This window comes from Platalea leucorodia, assembly GCF_965183815.1.
Source record: "Platalea leucorodia genome assembly, chromosome: 5".
NCBI lineage: Eukaryota > Metazoa > Chordata > Aves > Pelecaniformes > Threskiornithidae > Platalea > Platalea leucorodia.
The window spans coordinates 802,230-824,662 of NC_138827.1; the positions used below are offsets into that span (position 1 = coordinate 802,230).

The 22,433-nt window shown below is 55.4% G+C and overlaps 1 protein-coding gene across 8 annotated transcripts in view; it reads right to left on the minus strand.

Annotated features, from left to right (window-relative positions):
• Positions 1 to 10,239: 10,239 nt before the first annotated feature.
• TBC1D24 (TBC1 domain family member 24) overlaps positions 10,240 to 22,433 on the minus strand; it is a 37,405-nt gene continuing 25,211 nt past the window's right edge. For 5 of the 8 annotated variants that reach the window (XM_082314354.1, XM_082314357.1, XM_082314355.1 and 2 more), the window contains one exon: positions 10,242 to 21,141. In XM_082314354.1, coding sequence (XP_082170480.1) covers positions 20,987 to 21,141 — 155 coding nt within the window. In that variant the 3' untranslated portion in view covers positions 10,242 to 20,986. Of the gene's footprint in view, positions 21,142 to 22,433 lie in introns of all 8 variants that reach the window. The other 3 variants (XR_014228408.1, XM_082314360.1, XM_082314359.1) reach the window with 3 other exon arrangements.

Sequence of the window (22,433 nt, forward strand, 5' to 3'; positions counted from 1 at the left end):
CCCCAGCGCCATGTCCTGTGGTCCTTCTCCCGTGTGCCACGTCCCCAGTGCCATTCCCCCCATGGTGTGTCCCCTCTCCCACACGCCGTGTCCCCAGCACCATGTCCTGTGGTCCTTCTCCTGTGTGCCACGTCCCCGGTGCCATGTCCCCCACGGTGCAGCCCATGTACTGTGTCCTGTGTCCCCTGTCCCACGCACCACATCTCTGGCACCATGTCCCCCATGTACCATGTCCTGTGTCCCCTGTCCCATGTGCCGCGTCCCCAGTGCCATGTCCCCCATGGTGTGTGCCATGTGCCACAGCCGCTGCGCCCCATCCGCAGGCTGAGCTCCGCGTCCCCCGTCTCCCTGTCAGGGCCCTGTTCCCCATGCTGCCCTGCTGCGGGCTCGCCGCAGGGGACGTCGCTGTGCCCACGGGGCCTTGCTGGCTTGGGGTCCCCTCTGGGGTCTCTAGCCCCCACACTCCGCCTCTGCCCGGGGGCCGGTCCCAGCAGCATCCCGCTGGCGTTCGCCATCTCCCCGCTCCTCTCCCCGGCGTGCCTCCTGCTCCCTTGCTGGGCGACGACTGGCATCTCTGGGCCACCCTTTCCCTGGGGTGGAGGGGAAGGGGTGGGCTGGGTTTGAACTGCGGTGTCACCCCACCACGGGTGCTGCCACCCACCCCCGCTGCAGGCAGGGTGTAGGCAACCCCCTCTGAGCTAACCCCATCCCGAAACACCCCAGGGATACTACTGCAGCCCGGCTCGAAGGGACGACTGGTGCCGTTCCTGTTACCCGGGGTACTCTAGAAAAAACCCACATTAATTCTGGATTTGGGGTGTTCATTAATAGTTGCCTGCACCTGCTTTTGCTGCTGCCACAAATCCTGCTGATCTTCTGATGTCCTGAAATACCAGACTTCTTAATTAATTGAGGGCCACCTACCTTTTCCCGTTGTTGCCACTTTTCTGGACACCTCAGCCTTGCCAAAGCTCACAGGGAAGGTGAGAACAGGGTTTAAATCCTGCTTGGCAAATTCCCTGCCTGCTGGTTGAACACAAACAGCCCCATCGCTGCAGCGGGCAGCAGAGAGCCCGCGGCTCCCATGGGCACTTGCTGGGGACCAGCTGCTGGGGGAGACGGGCTTGCGGCAGCCTCTGGCTCTGTCGCCAGGTCTTCGTGGGGGCGTTCAGGACGTGGCCTGTGGTGGGGACTGGCTGCAAGCGCAGTGCCGGCAGGAGGGAAGGGCTGTGGGGCACTGCCGGGGGGCAGAGCCCCAGAGGGGGAACCCTCCCCAGCCCTGCCAGAGTTGGGCGTAGGGGCTGTGGGTCCCACGTGTGCTCCACCACCAGCATCAGCACCTCCACTGCCACCACTGCTACCACTGCCACCATCATCACCACCACCATCACCGCTGCCACCACCACTGTCACTGCCACCACCATGACCACTGCCGCCACCGCCACTGCCACCATCACCATGATCGCTGCCGCCACCACCACTGCCACCATCACCATCACTACTGCCACCACCACCACCATTATCACTGCCACCACCACCATCATTGCCACCACCATCACTGTCACCACCACCACCATGACTACTGCCACCACCACCACAGTCACCACCATCACCACGCTGCTTTTCCTGCAGCGTTGCACGCTGGGACGTGTAGTTTGTCAGCATGGTACTGTCACGGTTGCTGTGGTGATGGCTGTTATTACTAATGAGTGTTTCCAGCAGCCCCAATTAACATCAGGAAGCCTTTCGCTAGGGTGGGGACAATCCCTGCCCCAGAGGTCCAGAGCAATTGGTCTTTGGGTGAATTTCTCATCCCGCAGGCACCAGCGGCATTGGCAGCCCAAGTGTGGGCGGCTGAGGGGAGCGGGGACCGGCGGTGCCTGATCCCACTCCTCGCACCCAGGTCTGTGCCAGCCGAGCCCGCTGCCTGCCTCGGCTTTGTCCGGCTGCGTCGCTGCCGTGCCTCGCCCAGAGCGGGCGTCCCTCCGAACACCGGGCCTGGCCTGGCTGCGGCGACGGGGTCGCTGCGGGGCGCAGAGCCCAGGCAGAGCGTGGCACGAGCACCCTGGCCGGCAGGGACGAGCCCAGTCGTCTGCCCCCACGGCATTTATCCGTGAAGCCGCTGCGTGATGCGTGCTGACACGGCACCGGGCGAGGGCTTTGGAGCCCCAAGGACAGCCGTGGCCTGGGGCAGCACTGGCAGCAATACTTCGAGCTGTGACCCAGGGAGCAGGGTGGATTTTAGGGGCCCCCAGAGGATGCTCTTCCCGCTGTGCCTCCGGGCACCCGCTGCCACCGAGGTCTCCCTGTCCCGCTGGGCAGCCCTGGCTGCCCGACGCAGCGGCTCCCGTTACCCCACGTGCCGTAACGCTGCCTTCTCCTCTCCCTGCGCCCGGCTCTGTGTCAGCCGCCCGCCCTGGCCCTGCTGCCCTTCGCCGACTGGCGGCTTCCCACCAGCCATCCGGCACTGTCTCCGCACCGTCGCTCCCATCCACCCAGCGAACGGCCATCGCCGGCGAACAAAGAGCCTCCTTGTAGCAGTGAGCTCACGAGTTGCGGCGTCGGCGGTGCTTCAGGGACGCCGTGTCTCCAGAAGGGCTGAGCGCTGGCTCCGTCGTCCCCCCAAAGGCCGAGCTCCCCTCCTTCTGCCCTTTGCTGTGGGATGCTGGGGGCGTCCTTGCCCTGCGCTGCGGTCGCAGCCAAAATCCCGGGGGCACGAGTGCCTTGAGCCAAGCCCTCTTGTCCTTCCCTGCTTCCTCCTCCTCCTCCTCCTCCCATGCTTTTCCTTCGGGACTCACTCAATGCCTCTGGGTCTCAGTTCTCCAGCACTAAAGGTATAATAAATCGATTGGGTTTTCATCAGAAATTGCTGATTCATAGAAAGGATATTTTTTTATGCTTTTGACAATGCTTTCTTCCAAAATAGTTCATTTTACATTTTCTCCTCTGCCCTGTATTTATTCAGCCCCCCATGCCCTGCTCGTCCCCCCGCTGCTGGAGCCGGCCAGGTGGAGGCAAGGAGAGCCCATGGTGGGGCTGGTGCGGTTCCTGCCGCGTGTCCCAGTGCAAACACGCTCCTCCCTTCGGGGTACGCGTGCGGGGACGGACTGGGTGCTGGAAACAGGAGCATCCGTCTCCTTCCATCCACCCACCCAGGACTGCCCGGTCCTCCTCCACTCGCCCCACAGCGTTCTGGGGTTGTTTAGTCTGGAGAAGAGGAGGCTGAGGGGAGCCCTCATCGCTCTCTGCAATGGCCTGAAAGGAGGCTGGAGCCGGGGGGGTCGGTCTCTGCTCCCCAGGAACAAGCGATGGGACGAGAGGGAACGGCCTCAAGCTGCGCCAGGGCAGGGTTGGGTTGGGTATGGGGAAAACTTCTTCCCCCAAAGGGCTGTCAGGGCCTGGCCCAGGCTGCCCAGGGCAGGGGCTGAGTCCCCATCCCTGGGGGGAGTTAAAAGCCAGGGAGACGTGGTGCTGAGGGACGTGGGTTAGTGGTGGCCTTGGCAGTGCTGGGTTCACGGTTGGACTTGATGATCTTAAGGGTCTTTGCCAACCTTAACGATTCCATGATTCTATGATTCACAGGACCCTGGCCTGACCATGGCCAACGGAGGGATGCCCGCTGAACCACGCCGGTTGCCCCAGGTGTGGTGGAGTGGGTGGACATGAGGATGCACGAAGCCCCCGTGAGCCAGAGGAGGGGAAGGACCGCTTGGATGCTGGTGACAGCACAGGGAACCTTGCCTGGCTCCCTGTTGTGGCTGGGTGCCAGGCGAGATGCAGGGGGTCCCCAAGAGTAATTCAATGCTATTAAATCCTTTCTGCACTGTTGCTGTTTAAAAGCACGGTATTTCCACTATCAGGAACACGCTGCTGCTGCAGCTGGGCCTCCTGGCCCGTGCAGACCCCGGAGCGATGGGCCCCACTCGGCCGGGGTCTCTCTCATCCCGCTCCTCGGAGCCGGGTCAGCTCTGCCCCCATGGGTGCTGCACCCCATCCAGCACCCCCGGGTGCCGCTGGCCCCGCTGCCACCCCGAAGCGAGGCCACCCGAGGCTCTCATGCCAGCGCTGGTGCTGCCTCGAGGAGGTGCAGGGATGCTTTCTTCCTCAGGGAAAGGACGACGAAAGGAGGGAACAAAATTTAACGCAAAACTGGGAGGCGAACGCAATGTCGAAGGCAAAGAGCCAGAAACCCAGAGGCAGAACAGCCCAAATCACTGTTCCCACAGCAACTCGCACTCACCCTCCTCACACCGCCAGGCAGGCGCTTACCGGGCTGCCACCGAGCGCGCGCACGCGCTCGCCATGGAGGCTGTGAGTTTGTCGTCTCCAGTTTTGCCTTTTCATTTTGGGCTGGATTAACCCTGCCCCGTGTGCGTGCCTGGCGGTATTGCGCGGCACCGCACCAAACGCAACCAGAGGGTGATTTTAGGTTGTCCGTTCCCAGCCCGAGGCAGGGAGCAGAGGGTTGAGATGGGATTTACGGTGGGTGCAGGCTCTGGCTGCCACCGCCTTTTGGGGTCACTTTCTGAGTGGCCTTATGGCAGATGCCTTTCTCCCCACCCTGGGACCGTGCGTCTGTCTTTGCATGGACGAAACGTGCCAGAGAGCGATTTAACACAGGGCTCCAGCTTTCGTCAGCTGCTTTTAGCGAGCAGGAGCCGGCTGCAGGCTGCTCGGTGCTGCCGCCCGGGGCAGCAGGGCTGCTTCCCTGCCCTGGCCCTGGCTGGGTTTTGGCAAGCTGGATCAGCTGTTTGCCAGGGGATCTGTACCTGCTCCAAGCTCCTGCTTCTAAACATTTCAGCGATGCCGGCATCTTCACCCATGTTGCGAATCAGGGCTGGAAGGGGTCTGGAAAGCCAGCTGGGAGCACCCTGCCCCTCGGGCAGGTCCGAGCACGCAGGCACGTTGCTGCGGACAGGGGTGCTTTGGCAGGGGATGCTCCGGCCACCCGCTCCTCCCGCGGGGACTTGGTGTTAGTGTGTTAAACATGCTCTACACCTCCCAGGGCCCCGCAGCTCAGCGCAGGACAAGCCTGGGCGGGCTCTCGGCCAGGGCTGGGGAAGGGGGTTTGAAGGGGTCAGCGGAGCTGAGCTGGTGCCAGGAGCGGGGATGGGAAAAGGAGGGCTGGCAGCGGACCCGCAGCCCTCAGCCTCGGCAGCAAACACTCGCCAGCAATGGAGCAAACCTGGCCGGAGCATTTCCTCTTTTGGTCTCTCCTGCGGCGCCTCGCCGGCATCACACGGCCAGAGTCACGGGGCTCGGGGGGACCGTTCCCCGCTCCCCAGGTCCCTGGGGTGACACCATCTCCCAGGAGGTCAGGACCCTGGGCAATTTGCAAATGAGGTTTCTCTTGCTCTGCTTGGGTCTTAATTAACTGATTTCCATCCTGAGCTGTTGACTCCTTCTTATCTGGGACACTACCCAGTGCTAGACTTCTTGATGAGGCAAATTAGGGGCCTCTAATCCTATTCTGTTCTGTTCTGTTCTGTTCTGTTCTGTTCTGTTCTATTCTATTCTATTCTATTCTACTCTATTCCTTTCTATTCTATTCTGTTCTGTTCTATGCTATGCTATGCTATGCTATGCTCTGCTCTGCTCTGCTCTGCTCTGCTCATCTAACCTAATCTAATCCCATTCCCTTCTCATCTCTCTGTCCAGGACTTTCCTGCCCTATATAAAACCTCTGATCTCCCTCTTTTCCATGCCATGCTTGTGGACGAATGCAGCTGGGAAATTATCCTTGTTTCTACAGTTTCTTCAGCTCCTGGGGACAGTGCAGAGACAAGCTGGTTTTTTTTTCCACTGCCCTTTTCCTGACACGCCAGGAGACAAGCAGGAGGAGCTCCTGGTCCTCTCCAGGACCACGTGCTGTGTGTTGGCTGGTCTTCTCCATCCCTCCATCCGCAGGGCTTCCATGCCTGGACCCCAGCACTCAGCTGGCAGCTGGGATCAGCCAGGGCTTCCCACGAGGAGGTTCTGCCCGTGGTTTGAAAATAGCATTTATTTGCTCTGGGTTACCATAGTTACTTGTGGAAGTCGCACGGCGCCGCTTCTGCTGCTTGGTTGGGTGATTCTCTCCGATGCGGCACGACTGGCTAATTTTACCATCAAATGGACCCATCAAAATTGCAGGAATTTCTTGGGTGCTGGGTGAGCTCTGTGTGGGATGCCCTAGCCACCTCACACCTTTCAGCAACCCTCTCTTTAAAGTGCTGGATGCACCTGCAGTGCCGTAGCAGATTTTGGGTCCTCAGTCACCAGGTTTGCATTGCTAGAAGGAGCCGACGTGGTTTTCCCAGTGCTGAGCCTGTGCTTGTGCTGTATCTCAGAGCTCCTGAAGACAAATACTGAGAGCCGACATGGCAAACCTCCCCGCCGCAACCCCACACCTGGTTTTCAGGAGGCCGGTCTGCAAACGGGCGACTGGAGCCGCTGCTGTGTCCCGGAGAGACACTTTTGGAGAGGTGATGCTTGGTGAGATGGGGATGCAGAGTGCTGCTCTCCCGTGGGCTGGAAGCTGGCGGTGACGGCTCCTCAATCAACAGTGGCCAGCAGCTCAGTGCGTAAAGCACTGCACATGCTTATGTTACTTTGCACAGGCGACAGAGCTTGTCCTTGATGCTGGACCTGGCAGAAGTGAGCTCTGGCAAAGCCAGTGGGAGGGCTGCTCGGTGGCAGGGAGCCGTGTGTGGGGCTGTGCTTCCATGCGGAGACACCCAGAGCGGCGTAAACCCAAAGCACAGGGTGGCCCGGCACTGGAGCCTCCAAACTGCGGGATTTTCCTGCCAGACACTTGTGGGAGCAGGTGGTATTTGTTATCTTCCCCACAGCGATGGCAGACAGCATCCCACGCGGGAGAGCCAGGAGCCAGCCCGGGATGCAGCTGGGGCTCGCCTGCCCAGGGACGTTTCCTTGCCGGCGCCGGGAGCCGGCGGCCCGGCTGCCCCGCAGGCAGCTGCCAGGGGACGGCAGGCACCAGGGGTGAGGAGCGCACGGGGCCAGGACGTGGCAGGGCAAGGCAAAGCCCAGGGTGCCGCGCTCTGGCTGCGGGGCCACCTCTCTTTGGGGATGGAGCTGCCGGCGGATGCCAAGAACGAGCAGCCACAGGGTGCCGAGGAAGAGAAGCCTGATTTTGGGTCATTGCTCAGCACAACACTCAATTTTGGAGAGAAAACATGGGTTGGTTTCTACCAGGAAAGGTGAGGGCAGAGGCTTTCTGCTGCCTGGACGGGAGCTGCTTCAGAGCCGTGTGCCGGGCTGCCACGAGTCTCTCTTTTGTCCCCGGCCTGGGACAGTGCCATGGCTCTGCCCCCCTCCACAAACCCGCTCCTCCTCCGTGCTGCCGGCTCTCCCTCGGCCTGCGGAGCTGGCAGGCAGAGAGGGAAATAAAATCTTGGCTGGCCGGCAGGACACACCGCCTTTCTGCAGAGCTGCCGCTGCCGCGTGGCGAGGCGGACGAGAAAATCGCCGTCTTTCTGCTCTGAGCCGTGCCAGGGCGGGAGCCTCCCCTCCTCTGCCTCCCTGCCCGGCTCAGCTCTCATCAGAGCACCCCGCTACCAGTTAGCAAATTAAATCCAATCCCTCCGGCACTTCCCAGGTATTCCCGCGTGGCTGCTCTGCTTTTCGCTCCTCCAGCCTCGGCTCCTGCACTCTGATGGGGTATCTCCTCCGGCACGCTGCCTCCGGCCGGCTGCCGTGCCAGGCTGTGCCGTGCCAGGCTGTGCCGTGCCATGCTGACCTCTCCTCTGGGCTTTTCATGCCGATGGACCCCTCAAAAACTAGAGATGAGATCGCGCTGGTGTCGGTGCCGGTGGCAGCTGGGTGGCAGCCGGCTGGGAGCCCCTGCAGCTCCTCTCCTCTGGGGCTCATCGGACGCGGCGCACCCCTGCCTCCCGCCCTCCTCCTGCAGGCACTTCTCTGCCAGTCTTGACTAATACATACAGGAAAGGATATTTTTGACTGGGTGAAGAAATCTGCCAAAACAGGGTTAGCTTGTCCCCAACAACTGTTCTGTGCATGAGTTGGGGCAACCAAGTTTCCTGCAGACGAGTTTCTGGGTGCGGGTGCTGGCAGCACCCCAGTCTCGCTCTGCCTGGCTGGGGGTCCGTGGGCACCGCGCTCCGGCCCCCGGCAGCCTCCGTTCACTGACGATGGGGCACGGCATCCCCGCGGTCTCGCCTCGTGCCCAGCTGGCGGGCAAAGGATGCGGCAGCCGGCTCCGCTTTCCCAGCCATGTCCTTGCTGCCCAGCAGCACCTGAACCAAAATGCTGTGGGTGAACCAAATTAAACAGTGCTTGGTTATCGCTTTGTTTTAGCAAAGACAAGCTGAAAGGGAGAAGGAACATGTTTTCCTTTGCTTTTGTTATTTCCCTTTCAGGCCGTTATTTCCTTGCTTCGTTTGCTGGGGAATGGGAGCTGCCTGCTGAGCCCTGGCCGGCTCCAGAGCCGCTGCCGGGCAAGGCACGAGGCTTTTTTATTTTAAGAGTAATTTTTCTGTTTCCTGGGTTTCACATCTCTCTTGCAGGCAGTTCCCCTCCTACAACACCCGATGCGAAACATCGCGCCACCAGCAAGAGGACGGTTAGCTAATCATGGGGATGAAGCGCACATCTGCTTATCTGAGCTGCCCGGAGCCCCGCGCCGGGGCGGGCGGCCACGCGGTGCCCGCCGGGCTGTGCCGGTGCGCTGGCTGCGGAGGCCAGCGCCTGTTTTCCAAAAGCACGGATGCCTCATCAGGAATAAGCATCTCATCGGGAATGAGAAAGGCCACAAGGATGCGGGAAAGGCCCCGGCGGTGGGAGGGAGGAGTTTCTGTTCCTCTTGGGCTGCAGGGAATTACCACAAACCCCCACTGTGCAAAATTCACATCCCGAGACGGGGTGGGCTGGGCTGGGCTGAGCTTTCAGGGTCTCCCCTGTCCCTGGCTTCATGTGTTGCCTTCTCCTCTAAACCTCCAGAGAGAAAGCGCTGGTGCTTGCAGCCAGGGTCGTGCCCAGTCCCTGAGGACTGTTGTTTAGAGCCGCCTTGCAGGAGAGAGAAGAAAAATCACAAGACTTTCCCCGCCAGCCCCAGCCCCAAGGCTGGGATTTGCCAGACCGGGGTGGCTGGGCCAGCTCTGCGCACGCCTGCGAAGGGGAACGAGCAGCGAGCGTCTCCAGCCGCTGCAGCCGGGGATGGCGGAGGCAGGTGCTGGTGGGACCACGGCCTCCGGCAGCCGGGGGCCGTCACAGCCTTTCCTGGGGAGCCGGAGGCGCGCTGGGGATGGTGCTGCGGTCTCCTTCACCCATGCCCGTCCTGGGCCGTGCTGGGCATGGCATCAAACCCCTGCTCTGGAGGAAGCTCCATCACGTCTAGCCAAACATGGCCTTAATCAGATGGCTTTGCTCTACTGGCAAAGAGAAAAGACCGCAAAGAAATGCAGAGACCTCCAAAGGGGGCAGAGCAAGTTTTCAGCAGAGAAGGGAGCGGGTCGGTTACCTGCGGGTTCCTACTCTCCTGTTGTATTTGCATGACAGGCGCACCCCAAGCCTCAGAGAAAGGCAGGGTCCAGCTGTGCCACAGCTGTCGGCAGGAGATGCACTGCTCAAGGGCGAAACACCCAAGACAGATGATACTGGGTAGGAGATGTCACCGTGTACCACGGACCTGCAGCGCGGTCCTGCAGCATGGACCTGCTCACCTCAAAGCCACCGAAGCAGCAGATCTGGACCATGACCGCAGGGTTTCCAAAGCCCAGGCCTCTGCTTTTTAGTGCTTTTTAGGCTGGCCATCCATCACAGGCTCAACAGGCATCTCAGGGCTGCAGGGAGATCTTGGATTTGGGCGCTTTGCTGGGGGCAGAGAGGCATGACTACATTGGCCACCGGGTTTTGAAGAAGACACAGCCGAGACGGCAAAGTTCAGTGGATGCGGATGAAAAGGGCAGGAGCGTTTGTGGAAGAGAAAAGATCACAGAGGGATATTGGCTCAGAAAAGGGGAAGAGGTAGAGGAGACTCAGTGGAAATATGTGGGGGACACATGAAAACTATCGGTTCCTCTTTCTGCCATATCACGTAAGTATGGTGCAGAAAGTAAAGGGCAGCATATGTGGAACAGATTAAAAGAAGCTGGTTTTATGCATTTTATTTTCTGTCAGGTTTTGAAATATACTGGCATGGTTCAGAAAGCCAGAAGTACGGAGACCTGCAGCACGAAGCCCAGATGACAACACAGGTAACGAAGCATCGTGCTTTCCAGCACTGCTTTGAGGGTTTTATAACACCAAGGGGTTTTACAGTGGGAATAAATCCAGCTTTGTAACTGCTTTGTCTTTAGAGGGAGGGGGAGGCACCATCGCCTTCAGTCCCCCGACGGAACCCGGGGGCAGCCCGGGATGAGCGCAGTGCCTGTGGCCTCCCCGCAGCCCGGCCCCGCTGTCCCCGGAGGGGGAAGGCGCCCGGGTACCCCTTGGCGGGTGCCGGGAAAGGGAGGACACCTCCCAGCAACGTGGGGGGCTGCGATTATATTCCAGCCCCTTAATTAAGGTCAGGGTGGTAAATCTCCAGTGAGGCAAACGTCTGGAGCCAAGGCTGCGTTTGGTCCCTCCTCCATCCTCTCGCTCTGTCCTCACCCCACCCTCGCGCGCGGCTGGCCCCGAGCCGGCTGAGCACAGAGCAGACGGGGGATGTGCACGGTCCCGGGCCTCTCCGAGGAACACGCCGTTTCTTCCATAAAGGGATTTTTTCCCATCAGCTGACACAGTCAGGATCACATGGGGCAGCCTGAGCTCAGGAATAGCTCATTATTTAAGAATGCCTGTACAGCTACATATGTATTAGTAATATTTGCTGATGCACAGGCACCACGCTCACCCAAGCTATTGCTCCGTCCCGGCGCAATCCCCGTGGGCCAACCCGCCCCATTTCCACGCTTGCAGAAAAGCTGCCGTGGGCTGCAGCAGCCCTGGCAGAGCCTGTGGCGCTCGGCTCTTCGCCGTTCGCTCAGCGGGAGACGCGGGCCAGGAGCTGCCCGCCGGGCGGCTGGATGGGGGCGGCAGCCCGATGCTCTGGACCTCACCGGGGAGCCCCTGGGGACCACGGGGTCTAAACCCAGCTGCGTGCCCCCCTGCGGGAAAGGCCGCAGGAAACATTGGCGATTGGGACAGACGGATTTTTGGCCCCCAGGGGCTTTCAGGACAGATCCCTTCTGTGGTTGTTTCAGCGACTGTGAGCAACCAGCAGTGGGGAAGATTTGTTCGAGATAAGGTCCTGCAGAGAAAACCCGGGGGTTGTTTGAGGCCAGGGCAGAGGCGTTGCGCGGCGGAGAGCGGCTGGCTCCGGGTTTCAAGTGGGACCTGCTGGTCCCCAGCCGCGCAGCCCTGGGAGGGGGGAGGCCGCCCGGTCCCACCCTGAGGTGGTCTAGGAGCCCGTGCCTGATGGCAGGAGGGACAGAGCCGGTCCCACGGCCTCGGCGTGACCGGTGGGAAAGGCGTTGCTGCTGCAGTGCCCTGGGCCTCGGAGGGCTCGCTGCCGAACACGTCTGCTCCTGCTTTGCCAAGAACGGCGTGTTTCTGCAAAAACACTGCCCAGAAATTCAAAACTTTCTAATTCTCCCTCTTTCCTGTGCTCGCAGCACAACTCCTTTGCCCTGGAGGCGGTGGTTCATCATGCGCCTTTCACCAGCCCCAGCGAGCGGCTGGATTTCACATCCCTGCGCTACTGAAAACCTCCCAGGCCGGAGGCACACGGACCCTGGGAAGGAAGAGGACCTTGTGCAGCCGTCTCCCGGTCTTGTTTAACCTCTGCAAGTTCTTCTGGTTAGTAGCGTGCAGATTAAACATTAAGCCCTTAAAAACATCCTTTGCCTCAAAAAAACCAGCGTAAAGGCAGGGCAGGAACTGGCTAGTACGGATGGTCATGAGCGCATACCCTTGTCGTGTGTACAAGGAAACACAGATCCAGCCCCCGCAAGAAGGTTCTGGCTGCGCGAGAGCCGGATCACGGCAGAGGTCATGAGACACAATTCAGGCCAAAGGCTTCTGCTTGGGGCTTGTTTATGCTGGTTTACGGGCCACGAGCCTGCCCTTCCCTTTTCTTTTGGGAGCCCTGGGCCCTCTTCTTTGCCAAGAGCTCTGCAGGGCTGCCGGTGAGCCGGGGCGGGCACCAGCTGGAGGTGGGCTCGCGCGAACATCTGCTCCCAGCGGCCAAAGGAGCAGCACATCTCCCCTCCCAAATACAGGCTAGAAATTCTCTCCAAGGTGCCAGTCCGAGCTAGAGGCAGCTCCAAAACTGCCAGGGGGTTGAGCACAAGGTAGGCAGCCGTCCTGGAAAGAGAGGTGCTTTGACTCTTCCTTGGAAACCTCTGCGCTTGTCCCTACCTCCACCCCCAGGGCTGTGTCGAACACGTTAATCAAATTTCCTCTGCTAGTCAGTTATTCCTCCTGTACTTTCCACTTCTGCAATTTCAAAAATATGTACGTGATTATGTTATTGCTCATTAGGGAAGGAAGCTGTCCCGAGAAGACCCACACCCTCAGAAATGCTGGGAGTTACGGCTGAGTAGAACCCTGCAGTCCTCGAAGCTGAGCTGCTCCCTCCAGAGTCACCGGTTCACGAGTGGGGAACAAACCCAGGAGCACAACCCACGGCGCGGCTGCAAGCGAGGCTGCCACGTTGGGAAGCACTTTGCCTTTATCTGCCCCAAACGAGTGCAAGGTCAGCCACTATGTAGGAGCCGCGGCTGCAAGTCCTGCAGCGTAAGAGAAAGCATAAGGAACTTACGCGCATAGGTTACAACAACTGGTAAAAATAAGGCCGCTCCTTAGAGGAAGAGAATATCAGCAAGTGCTTCTGTGAGCTGTGGGACTGCTGCAATCAGTTTTCCTCTGCCTCAAGGGTGGATAACGGGGGGCTCTCTCCTACCCAACAGGGGTGACACCCGCGCTGCGGCCCTTCCCTCGGGGAGGCAGCAGTAGCGGCTCGCTTCCCGGGTCTGTGAGACAGGCAGCCAAACCTGGGGAAACTCAGCTTATCTGAGACTTTGCTGCCTCTTCCCCCCATTAAATTTGCGTGAGCGTGGCCATGAGAAAGGTCCCGCAGCACTTTGGCCGTGGAGGCGGCGAGGAACCCTCGACTCCCCTCTTCCACCGTCCCCAAGGGTTTTGTCCCTACACGCTGCCCTCCGAGCGAGGGTGCCTGCTGCATTGCTTGCGGAGACGCAGCTGGCGTGTGGCAAAGCCTCTGTGGGTGCTGAGATGACAGAAAGGACTGATGCAGCTGCACCTATCCTGCCAGCTCGGCCGCCAGCTGGCTGCCACGGCTGTGGCTGCGGGGCGCCGCAGCCCAGTGAGACCCCGTAGCCCAGTGAGACCCCGTAGCCACCGGCCTTGTGCTGCTCGAGCAGGCAGAAGCCGCCCTCTCGCTGCTAAGGGCCGTCTCCATCAGCATATAGCATTCAGCATGAAAGAGGTCAAGGGACAAAATACCAGCCTGGACACACACCTCTACTCAGCTCAGCAGTGACAACTCTTGAAGTTTTGGTCCTAAACCTCCCTTGAACACAACTGGACAAGTTGTTCTCTGCAGGATTCACAGTGAGCAACCAACCTCGTTCTAGTTGCGGTCTTTGTTGGGCTTGAATTCAGAGCCTCAACAAGATGAGCCTACCGAAGCTCGGCACACTCAGACCCCTGCAGAAGGTAAGCGATGCAGAAGCCCGTGTGCCATGGTTCTCGACAGGGACTGCCTGCCTGAGGCAATCCCTGCGGCACAGCAGAGCTTCGCACTGCTGGGGGGGCAAAAGCGGGTTTTCACATTAACCCAGAGGGCTCTAAGGAAGCAGGATTTCGCAGCACGAGGAGGAACACTTGAGGAAGAGAAATAGACTGCGCCCCAGCCACGGCGACTGGGAGAGCGCTGGCTGCAGCCCGCTGGCCCTTCCGAGCTGGCGGAGCCGACGCTGCCGCTGCTCCGTCTGCACCACTCACAGGTCAAAAACGTGGACTCCCAGCGGTTTGCGGCATGGAGGATCCAGCATCAGGCGGGCTGGGAGGACGAGGCACTGACCGCTGGCTGGCTGGGCCTGCACTCTTCCCTATGGGTTTCCAAAGCTGCCCCCTTCACCCTGCGGCCGGGAGCGATCAGGAGGACAAGTCCAGTCAGAAACCCTGCCAGACAACGGCAGACGGAGGGCACAGCCCTTAACGTTGGAGGACAACTTCACCACAAAAAGGGAGGTGACTCACCAAGCAAGCAATGAACTGAAGCTGTGCCAGCAACGGGAGGAGCGTGTCCAGGTTCAGGGACAGCGCAGGCAGTCCTAGCGCCTTATCTACATTTGCACAAGAGAAGCCAGCACCAGGTTAGCAAAACAGGAGCTGGACGCTCTCAGATATCGCCCAGCTGAAGTCTGGATCCAGTTCCAGTGAGCAGCCGTGCGCGTGATTTGAGAACAGAGTCAGAAGCAGCCTACGGCACCAGCGCACGGCCAAGGAGCCGAGCCGCGACCCTCCCAGCTGCTCACGCAGAGGCTCCGCAGCCCAAAGCGGTGCTTGGGAAGAGCGATAGCGGGGCAGGTCTGGAAACACCCAACGGGGTGCTTTAAAAGGCAGGAAAACCTTTAAGTTTGCTGCCAGAAGCAGCCTTGTGCCATCAGCTGGTTACAAAACATCTCCCAAGGAAGCTGGTATCCGTGTCACGTTTACAGAAAAGGCTGCGCATAGAAAATCCAGGAAAAAAGGCACAACTAGCAAGCACGACGCTCTTCTGACGCCGCAGCACCACGGCAAGGCAGAGGGCAGCCCTCCAGCTTCATTAGGAACCACCGGCGCCCTGAGACATCACCCATAACTCCCTCATCGAGCCCTCCAGGCACGGTAGAGAGCTCCCGCTACTCGATGCCATCAAGCACACCGTTTTCCTTTCAGGTCCTCAGTCACACAGCTTGAAGTAGCTGTAAGGTTCAAAACCGGCGGCCCGCATTGCTGAGCAACTCAAGATCCCCCAGTTATGTTTTCCTGCTACTGAGCACCTTTGTCATTAAGTTTAAGGCCTTGAAGGGAGTTGCAAAATTGTGATTTATGGTATTTAATGCAGAGCTCACCTTTGGAAATCAAGTGCAGAAAGCCTGTTCATGCCCCTTTTCCCTAGTCCCGTCTCTTTTAAAAAAGAAGTACTCAGCTTGATAATGTTTACCGAATTCTGGGACTTTTGGCTTGCAAGAATGGATTTATTTGTAATGGAGGAGAAAGAAGCCGAGGGCCAGGCGAAGGGGAACCTCTGGTGGCCACAGGCTTTCTTTGCAGCAAACCCTCCTGGCAGCGCAGAGCGGGCAGGAAAATCAGCTGTGAATCGTTTCTGCAAGCTCCGCATCCCTCCTTCGTGCTTTGCATCGCCTCAGAGCACAGCTTTGCCCTTGCACACACGCGTGCGCAGCAGCGCAGGAGGCCCCGTGTTGTGGGCATATGCTGGGGTTTGGGCTTTTGTTTTTCCCTCGTGCCTGCCAGGAGTTTCACCCAAACCCCAAGAATTTAGTGGAATTTCACTGGAAACTCAAACAGCTTTTTTTGCTCCATTGGCCGTCGCCTGCGGGGAGTCTCCACAGGCATTTTGCGCAGAGGATCTCGATATCCTCCAACTATACCAGTAAGTTCCTCTAGTTCCCACAAGCCTTACATTTGAGTTTCAGGCCCTGGCAAAGACTAGGCTTAAATAACAGGAATATTTGTTTAAACCAGTGCTGCAAACTAGAAACGCTCCTTTCAACCACGGCAAAAGCACCCGCGCTGTTATCAGGGGCAGGGAAGAGATCCAGGTTAAAACCAAGCCATCAAGGGGAACAAAAATGCTCGTTCTGACAGCAGCTCCCTGCCCGAGCTGCCTGCCTGCTGGCGCACAGCCGCTGCAGCGCTGCAGCCCATGGATGGCGGCGTGGACATGCGGAGGACGCGACGGCACCGCTGCAACGATCCAGGAGACACCTCCCCTTCAAACGCAGGCTGGGCTGGGGCAGAACATGCTCTCTGGCTCTGCCAGAGGGAAGAAGGCTCATTTCAGAATTTGCCAATCTCAGGTTTTTTACAGTCAGTTTGGCACCTGATCTCAGTGGAAGCATCGTGAGATCTCCTAAAACGGTCAGGAACTGTGTAATTGCTTTGCTGCAGTGAAGTCTATGGAGAGAGGTTCCTGGAGAAGAGGAGGCTGAGGGGAGCCCTCCTCGCTCTCTGCAACGGCCTGAAAGGAGGCTGGAGCCGGGGGGGTCGGTCTCTGCTCCCCAGGAACAAGCGATGGGACGAGAGGGAACGGCCTCAAGCTGCGGCAGGGCAGGGTTGGGTTGGGTATTGGGAAAAACTTCTTCCCCCAAAGGGCTGTCAGGGCCTGGCCCAGGCTGCCCAGGGCAGGGGCTGAGTCCCCATCCCTGGGGGGATTTAAAAGCCAGGGAGATGTGGTGCTGAGGGACATGGGTTAGTGGTGGCCTTGGCAGTGCTGGGTTAACAGTTGGACTCGATGATCTTAAGGGTCTTTGCCAACCTGAATGATTCTGTGATTTTAAGAGTTCATGTGAGAGAACACATGCTTTGAGGTTTGTTTCCCAGTGTCAGCATTCGCTATGAGGTCTACAGGAAGGCAAATAACTGAATGAAGGACAAAGTCAGTTGCCTCCACAGTCAAACACCTTTTAATACAATCCAAGATTCTGCACAGTGACAAAAATACCATCAATGTAGGGCAGCGATTCCAATGACAGGGTAGAAAACCAATTCAGCAGCACACCACCACTCATCTGAAGAAAATCATCACCCCAAATAACACGCACACTCATCTCAACTATGAATAGTCTGAAATTCATGACAGAGAGCTGGCAGAAAGGCATCTCGACGTGAACAGCCGGGTGCCCAAGCCTCCGATCTGCCCAACAACCGGACTCGGGGTGTCAGTCGCAGGAGCTGAGCTCTTCCAGCTCTTGGTCCCCGCCGGCCGCGGCATCCGCGTCGCTACGGCCACCCTGCGGTCAGTGGGCACAGGAGCTCGCTCCCCATCAAAAGTGAGGACGGATTTCCAGGACAAAGCACACAATTTCAATGCACACACATAAATCGCAGTTGATCGACCTGCAAGTGCCACCCCTCCATGGCTAAACACAGATCTCGATTGGCATGAAGTTGATCTCTTTAAAGAACAGTACTGCCCACCCCTCCAATTTGTCTTCAGTTATCTGAACACAGAGGAAACAGGAGTTTTTCCTTTCCCTTGGTTAACTAGCCTCTATTAATAAGAGGCCGATTAACATACTTCATCAGAAAAGGGGGCATGTCAAAGTGCATGATCTGTAGGAATGACAGCTTTTGGGTGCAGGGATGCAGCCCGTCCAGCCCGGCTAACAGCTGGGAATGGCTCCTGTGGCCTGGAAACAGCTTAGATGCCATTTACAATAAATTCAAGTTTCTGATGTCAGGAGTTTCTAGCCTTTTCTGCCTTCAAGAGAATATTACAAAGCAAAAATGGCTTCTCAGGAAAGCAAATACGCTCTTGAAGAACGGCGGTAGCTGACGCCCAGCCTTCAGCGCTCCACACTGGCACCCTCGCTGCCACTGCTGCCGGCAGGACTACAAACTACATCGACAGTCGTTGATCACAACATTGGTCACAACGTGACCCGAGCACTTCACAGCTGGGGTACTTCAGATAATTTTAACTTTCTGATAAGGCGCCCATTGTAGTCATTGTCTTACAAACCAGCCCGCGGTCTCCACCTCAGGAGTTCTGCAGGTAACACAAACTGTTGGCTTAATTACCTGAACTTTGATGTACACTTGGTCAGCAACAACCATCAACTACACAGACAAAAAAAAAAGCCTCTTCACTACTGGAAAGACAACCAAGTCACAATGTTATTCCTCTAAGGTGTCTCACAACCATAACGAGAATTAGCACATGAAAAGGAACATTATTTTTTACTGCACAGAAGGACTGTGTGAAGATGACACAGCGTTGTGCGATTCCTCTTGCAAGATTATTGCAGCTTCTTGCTTATTCAGGCCGTTCAAAATTTAAACCACGGGTACTGGTCCTGCAGATGCCTGCGGCAGGGCAGTGCGGTATCAAACCAAGACCATCCCTGCCACATGGACAGGAACACGCGCCGCCAGCAGCAGGACGTCACCCGTTAACCCCTTCACCCGCCGCTGCGATTTGCAAACCCAGACAGGTCATTGCCCAAATTGCTCTGGGCGCAGTGCCTGCTCCCAGCACCCCACACCAGCTGCAAACGCGGACAGAGCAGCTGTTCGACGCTGCCAGCCCCCCGGCGCAATGCCTTACTTTAAGGGTGAAGATTTACCTTTAGTCCCATGTGAAAGACTGGTTGGCCACCCAGATAAGCTACCAAAAAGGGGTCTTTTGTGGACCTTCGCTGCCGGGGGGTCAGAAGTTGTACTCATCTGGCACACGGGAAGCTGAGGTGAGGCCTGCGACTGGCTTTTGAAAGACACTCGAGACTCAGATGCCTAAACCTTGCCGATTTTCAGTACTGCTCCGTGGATTCTCATACTAATATCCTATGATGAATTTCTGAGCAACTATGAGTTACTTCTGATTTCAAACACCCAAATCTAAGAACAGAGCAGGGAAAGGAACAGTGTTTCTTAGATAAGGCTGAAGGCATGGTACAGCACTCGGGTTTCGCTGACACAGCTGCATCTGGCAGGGATAGGGAGCAAGAAAATCACATCACCACTGCCAGCTGCAGGATAGATTTTGCAGATAAGACCTATTCATTTTGAGTGTAATATTAAAGTCCCACAAATCCTGCCAACACACAGCTCGAGGGAATTTCTGACAACTTAACAAGCTGAAAATTAATGCTATTGTGGGTTTTTTTTTTTGGTTGTTCCCCCCAAGGGCACCTCAAGACAAATTTGAAAGAGAGAAGATATGGACAAAACTGAAATCCCACCTACATTTAAGAGAACCTACTAAATGGGTTACATTTTCTGAGTGATTTCTTTTGTCGGAGGACGCTTGTGGGATACTAGCAAGTGCACAGTGATACAGCTAGCTTTGAAAAAATAACAGAAGGCAGCATCAGCCAGTATTTGTAAAAAGCCAGATATGACTGTTCAAGTTCTTCCCCATCAAAATACATAAATATAACTGAATTATATCTGCCCTTCCAGTTCAATCAAACTTACAGTAAACCTACGAAAAGACAGCTGGACAGAACTCACTGAGTGGGAAGTGGGAAAGAAAGAGAGGCTCAGTGCTGACTCTCAAACAGGGTGAAATAATCTAATTGCAAATATAAATGGTGCAAAAGACATCTTAAACTGTTGTATACACAGTCTAGTGTTTCGAAGAGTTATTTTGACAAAAAATCAAAATGGCACCTTAAGAAGCAAATCACATTTTTGCCATGTTTGTTTACGCACTTTGCAAGAGGCAACACTGTACCGAGACACATGGAATTTTCATTGATGGCAAGCTAAACAAGCCAACGTTACCTGTGACCCCTGAACATTAAACATGACCCTGGCCAGCCTAGCTGAGATTTTATCACTATAAATTTTTAGTTTTTCCTTTTAATGAACTTCAAGTTTAAGTAGTAATAACCTTTCCCCCCACTCTAAAGCATTTTTTTTAGATTGAACTGCTGAAAAACCCAGCAATTCCTCTTTCCCTTCATTTTACCTGTTGTGACAAATCTTCTTACTAGCAAATCACCCACTGAAGCTTTGAGAGCATCCTGTCGTATGCTCTGGACTATCCATCGATGTTTAAGAACTCGTGCTCCACGTGGGAGAAGTTCCACAGCAGATACCGCAAGTTTTAGATAAAGACACTGGGCGATTGCCTCCAGACATCGCGTGCCACAGGGCAGGCTTGCAGAGAACTGTATGAACTCTCAGGAATAAGCAAAAGCCTCTTTGCATCACTCAAACCCTACCAAAACACTGCTGGCAAAAAAGCGTTACCTTTTTCAGGATCGCATCACTGGGAGGACTCATGATATGGAGAAAGAGTGTCACCTAGAGTTCTCCTGGGAAACTCGTCCACTCCCAGAATAACATTACACAGAAGGTTCCCCTCCCACCTCCCTTCATTTACCTGTGGGGAAAGCATTAAGCTTCTGTATCACAATGTCTAATTCCCCAGATACGTAGGGATATCAGCACAGATATTCTCAGATTTAAAGCTCCATTTCAACTTCCAGGAAAGATGAAGAAAGGGAAGTTTCTGAACACTGCATATATGCTCTGGCTTTCAGCTGCCTGAAACATGAGTCAGTTCGAAGTCCTTATACTGATATGGAATAGGAATGTAAACATAATCAAGCCTTTGAGATATCGTTGTCCAGTCTGGACGCCGTTCTCAGAGGCAGACTCCTCAAACAGACGCAACTGGAATGTGTCAAGGGCTCAGGTGCAAGGAGAGCGATAACTAGCAATCACAGCTCTTGTGTGAATTGAGGGCTTTCAAAACTTACGAAATGGTGCTGATCTGTCTGCAAAGTGTCTGCTTATAGCAGGGCAATGATTTTATCAACTACTGTTCTACCTCAGATCTGAGGTCATCAGTGTTCCCCGTGAACAGGCATTTGATATTACGGGTTCAAGCCAGATACTGGTGCCAGTGGCACACAGCTCTACAGCACACCTCAGCCAGCTCTGTGCCTCTCAGGCTCTGCATCAAACTGCAAACCTATCCTGTGAGACGGACTTGTATCCATTTAGGATGGTTTGAAATCGTTACATTTCATTTTTACCTAATAACAGGACCTGAATCCAGGTCTCTAGAGGTAAAGAGCTGAGGAGTTAATCAGATACATTACTTCACCTTGACCTGTCTTAAAATAAGAGTAAACAACTAAGCCCTGCATTCAAGTGCACCACTTAGTAATTACTAAAAAACACTGAGCCCCACAGAAATTACGTTCTAACTTGGCTCCTGCATTAGAATTTGCCTTGGGAATCCTAGGACAACTGCAAAACTAGCTGATTAATGATAGTCACATCAACCATTCATGGTGTCCCTGAAGCCCCACACCTCCAAGACCGAGATCTGGAAGCTTTCAGAGCACAGTGCCTGATTATTGAAAGTATTGCAGTGGCTGGTTCTTCCGTGGTTCAGATCTGCATCGAGGTAAAGAGCCTGGCCATCACCACCTCCTGTGAAGAGACAAAGGCAAGTGTAAGGGTGTCTCTGCATTTCTGAGCATGGGAAACTGCTATTTAAAAAAAAAAAAAAAGTACTTCAGTGTTTTTCTCATGGGAACAACTGGAAGCCCTAAGTGATGTTTGCTTGCTGTCTTCAGGTGTAACTGAGTATGATCAAATGCATAACTTTTAAATGACACTATCAGAACTGGATGATTTTTTTTTTTAAATTTAAAAAGACAGTAATGCAAGTCAGTAAGAACAAGAAGCCTCACTCAAATGCCTGCATTTAAGATTTGTTTTTCAGTGCTGTAGGATCTTGGAAGCTACCAACTGCATATTTTCCCTCCAGTAGAGAAAAAACAAAGAATTCTGTTAGCAGTCAAAAATCAAAGCCGGGAGAAGAACAAGATCAATAAGTAACAGCACTGGCTTGGTCTTCTAAATCATTACAAAACACATCAGAGATAAAAGCGTTTTGATTATCTGTGGGTCTATGTCAATATTGACAAAGCTTGCATTCAGAGGATGCAGTGAAGTGAAATAAACTTAGACAGAAATGTGTTAGGAAAACAAAAAGGAAGACTCCCCTATTGCTTACAGGGCAACTGTCTAAGAATAGCTACCGAAAACATCTGAAGAATCAAAAGGGTGGAAATCCTGGTCTACAGCTGGAATTGTGTACAGCATTCATTTCTACATATCTGCTACCCAAGCTTGTATTTCTCTTATTATTACCCATAGTGTAATATATGGTAAATACAAGTGACTCTCATCTAAGGCTGACAGGAAGAGTTGGTGGGATATATGCTCAAGAGTAAAGATCTCTGCAATATCTATTCAGTGACACAGGCACTGAAGCTCTCACCAGCCTAGCTGGTACTGGAGCAGCCCGACTTCTGGTCAACTGGAGCACACGCTGCTAAGTGGGGAATCAGCCAGCACTTGGTGTTACAGAGGAAACCACCAGGCTAGCTGCTCTCCTAACAAGTGTCAAGTAAAGCTTTTTGGGAAAAGGACAACTACGATTTTATACCTGTTCTTTGTAAATCCCATTTAGGTGACAACTTTACTAAGCAGGCTTTTGCCCAAGTCAGCAGCACCACAGATCCAATAAAGTTCCAGGAGAATTACCATGTTTTATAGTTTACCCTGTGTTTCAAAAGCCTCAGTGCGAAGTAAGTTCCTCTTCAAGAACTATTTCTCATCATGAATTAGGCAGTATGAAGCTATGGCTGTGCTTAAAGTTACGAGTTACTATCTTACTCTAAAATGCTTGATATGCAAGTTTTCCCACAGAAAAT